At 49.2% G+C, this 9,280-nt stretch overlaps 1 protein-coding gene across 1 annotated transcript; it reads left to right on the top strand.

Moving 5' to 3' along the window:
- The first annotated feature begins 2,459 nt into the window (after positions 1-2,459).
- LOC130872234 (cytoplasmic 60S subunit biogenesis factor ZNF622-like) lies at positions 2,460-3,809 on the top strand. The gene has a single exon (XM_057766109.1). It carries the CDS (start codon positions 2,460-2,462, stop codon positions 3,807-3,809), a length of 1,350 nt encoding a protein of 449 aa, XP_057622092.1.
- Positions 3,810-9,280: the final 5,471 nt, after the last annotated feature.

Here is a 9,280-nt window from a genome sequence, read left to right as displayed (position 1 = left end):
CACACTACAGGGCCTCTATCAGAAAGTCCACTGAACCTGACCCCTGCTTTTCTGGCTGTGTGTATCTTTGTCTTTTCTTCATTCCCTCGTTGCCCCAGGTCGGTTCCTGGAGCCACACAAAGATGTGCACTTACTCGCAGGGTTGACCACGCTGACACCAGGAAACAAGCCTGGACATCACTTGACTAAGTAGCCCAAGCCTCTCTGGATGAACAGTGTGCGGTGACAAATGTTGATGTCACCATCCAAAGCCAGGCACAGAGGCACACACCTGTAATCCAGGTCTTGGGGGCAGAAGCAGGAGGATAGGCACAAATTCAAAGCCAGTCAGGGCTATATAGTGAGTACCCATTTCAAAAAGAAAAGAAAAAAGAGAAAGAAAAGAAAAGAAAGTTGAGAATAGTGTTTGCCTAACAAGCACGGAAGTCTTTTTTTTCTCAAGACAGGGTTTCTCTGTAGCTTGGAGCCTGTCCTGGAACTAGCTTTTGTAGACCACGATGGCCCCAAATTCACAAAGATCCACCTGCCTCTGCCTCCTGAGTGCTGGGATTAAAGCGTGTGCCACCACCATCCAGCTACAGAATTCTTCATTGGATCTCACCACCTGGTAAAACCAGGCACCCTTGAACTGGCCTTGTCCCGTAGTCAGAATAATGACTATCTTGAATATCACCATAGAACCTTCGTCTGGTGACAGATGGAGATAGAGACAGAGATCCACATCGGAGCGCTGGACTGAGCTCCCAGGGTCCATCCAGTTGAAGAGCAGAAAGAGGGAGAATATGAGCAAGGAAGTCAGGACCAGGAGGGGTTGGTCCACCCACTGAGACAGTGTGCCTGATCTAATTAATGGGAGCTCACCAAAGCCAGCTGGACTGGGACTGAACGAGCATGGGATCAAACTGGATCCTCTGAATGTGGCTGACAATGGGGGCTGACTGAGAAGCCGATGAGAATGGCACTGGGATTTGTCTCTACTGCATGTACTGGCTTTTTGAGATCCTAGTCTGTTTGGATGAACACCTTCCTAAGCCTGGATGGAGGGGGGGAGGGCCTTGGACTTCCCTCAGGGCAGGTTACCCTGTCCTCTCTTAGGACTGGGGTGGGGAGGGTGAGTGGGGGGAACAGGAGGGAAGTGGGAGGAGGGGAGGAAGTAGAAATTTTGAATGGTATTATTTATAAAGCAATAAAAAATTTTTAAAAAAACAGACAAAGTGTGATTCCATCAGTAGGGAGTCACACGCCTTTAATTCCATCACTAGGAAGGTGGAGGCAGAAGTGATATGGCTGGCTGGGGTGGGGGAGGAATATAAGGTAGAAGAAGAGGAACTCATTGCAGACTGTAGTCACATTGAAGATGGCCCCTTTTTCTGAACCTTGGTAGAGGTCAGAACTCTCTAGTGACTTGATTGCTTTTCTTTCTTTTTTTTTTTTTGGTTTTTCGAGACAGGGTTTCTCTGTAGCTTTGGTGCCTGTCCCGGAACTAGCTCTTGTAGACCAGGCTGGCCTCGAACTCCCAGAGATCCGCCTGCCTCTGCCTCCCAAGTGCTGGGATTAAAGGCGTGCGCCACCACCGCCCGGCGATTGCTTTGCTTTTCTGATCTTCATCTTGAACCCAAATATTTGTCTCTGGGTTTTTATTATCCGTGCTCCACCATATATATGAGGTTATATAGACAAATTGAGCACATAAAATGGGGCAATTCCAAAACTGGCATGAATGGTTGCTGTTATACCCTGGGATCTCCAATGCCCGAGCCTAAAAACGTCGCACGATATTTTTTTTTAGCTTTTAGATGCTAAAATTAAAAAAAATAATAATTAAAAAAATGTTTTTTCGATCATAAAAAGCAATTTTATGTAGTTTTACTTTTGTATAGCTACTTGGCTTTAAATTTTCACACGTGACTCGGGATATATTTCCGTGTGACAGTGGCTAGCCTGTGCTTTTGCCACCCAGTAGGGAAAACTTCATTCAAGAGTTTCGCCCTCGTCCTTTGCTGCAGAGGCGGAGGTTTGGGTCTGGACTCCAGGGCCAGGAGGCCCCAGAAGTCCAACGCTGTCGCCACGTTTGAGCTCCCTTCCGAGAAGTCCAGGAGACAAGAGAAAACACACCCGAGCAAGAGCCACTGAGACCTCCTGGAACCCAAAGCAGAGCCCACGCCCTCCTCCCTATCCCTCCCGTGAACGCCTCTGATTGACAGGGCGGACCGAGCACTAGAAACGAAGTGGCCCCATCTACCGGGGCGTGGCTAATAAAAGAGGCGGGACTTTCTGCTCAGCCGAGAGTACTTAAACAACTGGCCGGCAGTTTTCCCCCCGCATTGAGATTCCAGAAGCCCAAGCCTAGTGCGGCTTTGTGTGGCTGCAGGCGAGGTGGTGTCTTGGGATCTGGTGAGACTGAAACGCCGCTCGGTGGGTTCTCGGCTAGGTCGCCTCCTCTCCCTCCCGGCCCCGCCATGGCTGGGTACAGCTGCCTCACCTGCCGGATGGCGTTCCCTGACTCGGAGATGCAGCGAGCGCACTACAAGACGGACTGGCACCTCTACAACCTGCGGCGCAAGGTGGCCAACATGGCCCCGGTGACCGCCGAAGGCTTCCAGGAGCGGTTGCAGGCGCAGCGGGCGGTGGCGGAGGAGGAGAGCAAGGGCACGGCCAACTACTGCACCGTGTGCAGCAAGAAGTTCGCCACGTTCAGCGCCTACGAGAACCACCTCAAGTCGCGGCGGCACGTGGAGCTGGAGAAGGGACTGGGCGCCGATAGCAGCGTGGGCAAGGATGTCATGAACGCGGCCATCCAGCAGGCCATCAAAGCCCAGCCGTCCACGTCCCCCAAGAAAGTGCCCTCCGTGCCCGCGGAAGGGTCCCAGAGGGCGACGGGCCCGCGGCGGGGCGCTCAGGATCCGGACCCCGCGGAGAAGCCGCCCCGGCTGCAGTGGTTCGAGCAGCAGGCGAGGAAGTTAGCGAAGCAGCGGTGGGAGGAGAGTGAGCAGGAGGAAGAGGATGAAGACCAGGAGGAAGATTGGGAAGATATTGATTCAGATGATGGATTGGAATGTGAGAACCCTGGACAGAATGATGAGGATGAAGAAGCTGGGGAGAGCCCGCCCCCAGGTGCCATCCCAATAACAGACTGCTTATTTTGTTCCCATCACTCAAGCTCCCTCATGAAGAATGTGGCTCATATGACTAAAATCCACAGCTTCTTTATTCCTGATATAGAATATCTTTCAGATCTGAAAGGACTTGTTAAATATTTGGGAGAGAAAGTCGGTGTTGGCAAGATTTGCTTGTGGTGCAACGAGAGAGGGAAATCCTTCTACTCCACAGAGGCTGTGCAGGCACACATGAATGACAAGAGCCACTGCAAGCTCTTTGCAGATGGTGATGCGGCTTTGGAGTTCGCTGACTTCTATGACTTTAGGAGTAGCTACCCAGACTACAAGGAGGGACAGGACCCTGATGAGATTGAGGAGCTGTCCTCAGAAAAGACCTTGGAATGGGATGATGAAACCATGGAGCTGATACTTCCTTCTGGTGCCAGAGTGGGTCATTGCTCCTTGATGAGATACTACAAACAACGATCTGGCTTGTCAAGAACTGTGACGGCTGCTAGAAACCAGAAGGCTGTGGGCAGGGTACTCCAGCAATACCGAGCCCCGTGGTGGACAGGCAGCACAGGAGCAGCTCTTGTGCGGGAGCGGGACATGCAGTATGTTCAGAGGATGAAGTCCAAGTGGATGCTGAAGACGGGGATGAAGAACAATGCCACTAAGCAGATGCACTTCAGGGCCCAGGTGTTGTTCTGAGGCTGAGACCGGAGATGCTTCTCTGACTGCACTTTTCCTTCTTGTCTGAGGACCAGTGAAGTCAGATTGCAGAATGGATCTTTGCTGCTACTTCATTTGTTCTGATCTAATAAAGTCAAAATCATGCCAAAACAAAAAACATAAACCAGGCACCCTGTAATATCAACAGGTGGGAGGTAGAGCCAAAAGGATCAAAAAGTTCAGGCTGAAGCTGGGCGGTGGGGGCACACACCTTTAATCCCAGCACTAGCACGCCTTTAATCCCAGCACTCGCAAGGCAGAGGCAGGCGGATCTCTGTGAGTTCGAGGCCGGCCTGGGCTACAAGAGCTAGTTCCAGGACAGGCTCCAAAGCTACAGAGAAACTCTGTCTCGAAAAACAACAACAACAACAAAAAAGAAGTAGAAGTTCGGGTTGGAGAGATGGCTCAGCCATTTTTAATCCCAGCACTCGCAGAGGCAGGCGGATCTCTGTGAGTTTGAAATCAGCCTGGTCTACATAGCAAGTTGTAGGACAGGCTCCAAAGCTACAAGAAACTTTGTCTTGAAAAACCAAAAAAAGTTTAAGGTTATCCCCAGCAATATAAGAAATTTGAGACCAACTTGTGATACTTGAGGCCCTACCTATAAATAAATAAAATAAATAAAATTTGAAAATAAATAAACATTTAAAAGAGAGCTCAGGATCTGGAGAGATGGCTCAGCAGTTAAGAGCACTGGCTGCTCTTTCAGAGGACCCCTGTTCAATTCCCAACACCTACATGGTAGCTCACAGCTGTTTGTAACTCCAGTTTCAGGGGCTCTTGACACCCTCTTTTGGCTTCCTCAGGCACTGGGCATGCATATGATACACAGGCATACATGAATCAAAACACCATATACAGTAAATAAAGAAACAAAATAGCTCAACTCTTAAGTTATGAGTGAGCCGTGTTGGCTGGGCTAGCGTTGGCAATTCTCTTAGAGTATAACCGGGCACCTAATGAACACTAGAGATGTATTTGTTAACTAAGTCTGTACAAATAGCTGTGGGAGGAGACTGTGAAAACAGCCCACACTCTGAACATTTTCTCACATCCTTTCTCCAGCCGGTTTTAGAACCCCCTGCTCTACCTGCACCCTTGTATGTGCTAGGCCAGTTCTCTTAATTGGCCAATCTAGGCCACAGGTACACAAACAAGTCAGGGGAAAAAAAAACATTCATTTCTGAACTTTTTTTTTGTTTTTTTTTGTTAAATGAAAATCTTAAGAATAACTCAAGGGAGCCGTTGTAAGTACCACATAGGACAGTAGGCTACTGGGGGTAGAAAATGTGTCACTTGTAAAAGTACAAGCCACCATACAACATTTGACTGTAACTTTATTCCTCATTCAAAATCAGAAGTCGGGCAAGGAAGTACAGCCCCAAACCCTGGCCTTTGGCCCAGGCAAGTAGAGTGGATGAAAGCCGTGCCCTTGGTTGCCAAAGTCACTCCCCCGTGCCTTGAAGGGAGGTGGTACAGTTGTCAGAAGCAGCTGATCACGCCCTGGCACAGACAGCAGATTAGCGGCATTCTGGACTGGATAGCCCACCCTGGGAACCTGGTGGCCGTGGGGAGGTGGCAATGTGACTGGACGGCCTTGAAAGGACTGTGGGACACACAGGATACTCCCAGGTCAGGACAGCTTGTGCAGAGCCACACAGAACCTGCTGGAGCTGCTGTGGCAGGCCCTTCAGAAAGAAGGCAGAGCCAGACCAGGGCACACTGTGAGGGGCTCCCCGGAGCAGCTCTTCTCCCTTTTACTGTCTGAAGGAGGAGTCACAGCACAGATCAGTCTCTAGGATTAAATCCAGGAGGCATTACCATGACACACCGAGAATACCGAGAGAGCTGGGTGTGGTGCTGTTAGCCTGTTTCCCAGTATGCAGGAAGCTGGGGATGGGGCTTGGAAACCCCAAGGCCAGCCTGTGCTGCGGAGGACATTCTGTCCGTCCTGGTTCTTGGAGCCTCAGCTGAGAAAATGCCATCAGATTGCTTGTGGACAAGTAAGTCTATGGGACGTTTCCTTGATTACGAACTGGTGAGGGAAGGCGCTGCCCACTAAGGGCAGTTCTTCCCCATGACTATGAGTGGTAAGAAAGCCGCCTCAGGATTGGAGAGAGGGCTCAGTGGTTAAGAGCACTGGCCGCTCTTGCAGAGGAGCTGTGTTCAGTGCCCAGCATTCACATGAAACTCCAGTTCCAAGGGAACTGACCTCTGGAGGCCTCAGGCAGGAACGCAGTGCACGCATATGTAGGCAAAACACTCATAAACATAAACTCAGAAAAAACATTTAAGAAGATAGTCTCAGCCAGGTATCCCGGTCTGGGTAGATGCATAGCTGGGCTGGCCACACCCACAGAAAGTGAAAAGGGTCCTAGGACTTACAAAATTTTAAAAAGGCAGTGTGTGGACACCTAAGAGGACTCAATTTCTGCACGAGGTGGGCGGGGTCCCACGAGGGCCTTATTCTGAAGAGTTTCTCCCTTGGGGGTGTGGGAGGAAGTCTTCAATAAAGGAGCAGAGGAAGTCGGGTGGTGGTGGCGCACGCCTTTAATCCCAGCACTCGGGAGGCAGAGGCAGGCCGATCTCTGTGAGTTCGAGGCCAGCCTGGTCTAGAAGAGCTAGTTCCAGGACAGGAACCAAAAAGCTACAGAGAAACCCTGTCTCGAAAATTAAAAAAAAAAAAAAAATCGAAGTCAACACAAGAGCATACAATATCCAGATGTTCTCTTTAAACTGCCCGCGGAGGCGGAGGTCGCCGGTTCGAATCCCGGCTTGTGTGTCTGTGTCTGTGTGTGTTTGTGACTTGTGCGCATGCGGCATGATAAATCGGGGGGGGGGGGATAAAAATAAAGGAGCAGAGGCCTTAGGTGCTGAGTCTCCTGGTGAGTGTTTCTTTCCTCTGCTCCTGAGCACTGTGTCATTGGCAACAGTTATGGCCAAGGAGTTCTGAATACTACCTGTGGTCAAATCACCGGATCAAGCCTCTTTTCTTAGGCGGTAGCTCTGAGGTGATGGAGGGCTACATTGGCGTGGCTACTAGGCCTTTCTCTCTAGTCTCACGGTGACAGTCTCTGTATATCTTCTGTCAGAACTTTGTCCAAAGCAAGGAGTGGTGACTCATGTCTTTAATCCCAGCACTTGGAAGGTTGAGACCAGCCTGGACTAGCGCTGAGATCGTGTTTCAAAATAATAATAATAATAATAATAGTAATAGTAATAATAATAATAATAATAATAATGGTTTGAAGACTAGGCCAGGCACCAGGCAGTGGTGCTGCTGTCTAGTGGCTGAACTCCAGTTTCCAGACCCTTGCATACCAGGACATCATACCGGAGAGGCCACCCACTCAGCTTTCATTCAGTGCAGATGGCCTCAGCCCAGCTTTATGTGTCCTCTGTGCCAAGGCTGGGGCTCTGGTGTGGGTGTGCCAAGCCATAATGGTTGATGGCTGCTTCCCAAGAGGAGGCTTTTGGCTTCCCAGCCTCTGGATTGTTGCTCAGTTGGTAGAGGGCAGCCTGGTATGCATGAAGCCCTGGGTCCATCTCCAGCACCCCAAGGAACCAGCTGTGGTAGTGCACATCTGTAGACTAAGCTGTGAAATTTAGGGTTATCCATTATGAGACCTGTCTCAAAGATTTAGCAGAACTTTATCAGAAAATGTTATTTACATAAAATGGGCTCTTGGGCTCCAGAAAAGACTGTCGAGACAGCATTGCACAAGTCCCCCAGTCAGCCACTATGCCCCTGGGACAATACTGTTCTGGCCACAGGAACTTGAGTGTACACCTTTTGCCCCAGGGTCCTCAAGAACTCTGAACTAAGCCCTCTAGGCAGTAGCAGGCCCATCAGGAGAATTAAAAGGCTGGCTTATTTCAGGTGGTCACACACCCTTAATCCTTTGGGGGGGGGCAGCTAGGTCTCTAAGTTCAAGGCCAACCTGGTCTACAGAGCAAATTCTAGGACATCCAGGATTGCTACAGAAAGAAACCCTGTCTCAAAAAAAAAAAAAAAAAAAAAATAACAAAACAAAACAAAAAAGGGGGGGGATGAAGAAAAATAAGGAAGTCCCATCAGCCTCTCTGTGGAAGCTGGAAAGAAGAGACTGCTAGCTACATACATACATGTGCTAATCAACTAAAATTTTTAGGCACAGTTCTTCAGTCACAGCTGTGAACGCAAATGCCCACCAGTCCTGTGAGGTTAGTGGCTGCTACTCTGGATAGTGAAAGTATAGAGCATTTCTTTCCATTGTGGCCAAAAGTTCTTCTGGGCAGGGCTGGTCTCATCTTTCTCAGTCACAGCCTTATTCTCAGCAGACCTTCAGCAGTTCTGGCAAGCCATCAGTTACAAGTGTGACATCCCCAGAGGATGGCTCTCTCCCATCGGGGTAAGACACTACCCTAGCCTGCTGCAGAAGGACACTGCTCCTGTTTATGCATGTCACATTTCTTCAGTTATACAACTGATCTTAATCTTGAGGCATTTTTCATAGGACATGGCCTCCCTGGAGTCCTGGATTCTGCTGATGGCCCTCTTTATTCCGTAAGGCACACTTTTTTATCTGTGTACCACCAGAACTCTTTCTTTCTTTCCTTTCTTTCTTTCTTTCTTTCTTTCTTTCTTTCTTTCTTTCTTTCTTTGTTTAAGAAATCGACTGACCCACCCGAGACCTATTATGTATCTGTCTTTTACTAGTGTCTGTGAAATTATGATTAAAGGTGTGCGCCACCACCACCCCATGACTAATGTGATTGTTAAAGGTTGAATATTAACCTGGTGGTGGTGGTGCACATCTTTAATCCCAGCACTCCGGAGGCAAAGGTGGGCAGATCTCTGTGAGTTTCAGGCCAGCCTGGTCTACATAGTGAGTTCTAGAACACCCAGCACCATGTAGAGAGACCCAGTCTCAAAAAAAAAAAAAAAGTGTGTGTGGTGGGAGGGAAGGTTGGAAAACACTTAGAAATCGAGACCCTACTAACTCTAACATTGAGAGCCACATGGGGAGCCTTATTTGGGAGCAGGGTCTGGGAGGTGAATCATTACTTCCCCTGGGGAAAGGGCAAAGTGTGGACACACTGTGCAGAGGAGAAGCAGTGAGATGTGGTGTAGTGGGAGCTGCGGGCCTCTTCCCACAGCCCGGCTCTCGCATGGTTAACTTTATACCCGAAATAACAACACACAAACTGTATTCTTTTAAATAATATTTATTTATTTATTATGTATACAATATTCAGTCTGTGGGTGTGCCTGAAGGCCAGACGAAGGCACCAGACCTCATTACAGATGGTTGTGAACCACCATGTGGTTGCTGGGAATTGAACTCAGGACCTTTGGAAGAGCAGGCAATGCTCTTAACCACTGAGCCATCTCTCCAGCCCCCAAACTGTATTCTTTTAAATACTGCTTGGCCCATTAGCTCTAGCCCTTACTGGCTAATTCTCATATC

This window comes from Chionomys nivalis, chromosome 3 (assembly GCF_950005125.1).
Source record: "Chionomys nivalis chromosome 3, mChiNiv1.1, whole genome shotgun sequence".
Classification (NCBI taxonomy): domain Eukaryota; kingdom Metazoa; phylum Chordata; class Mammalia; order Rodentia; family Cricetidae; genus Chionomys; species Chionomys nivalis.
The sequence above is the reverse complement of the archived record's forward strand: the minus strand, read 5'-3'. Positions and strand labels throughout refer to the sequence as shown.

Coding starts and splice junctions, on each gene's coding strand:
- LOC130872234 (XM_057766109.1), top strand. CDS start 2,460: ATGGCTGGGTACAGCTGCCTCACCTGCCGGATGGCGTTCCCTGACTCG.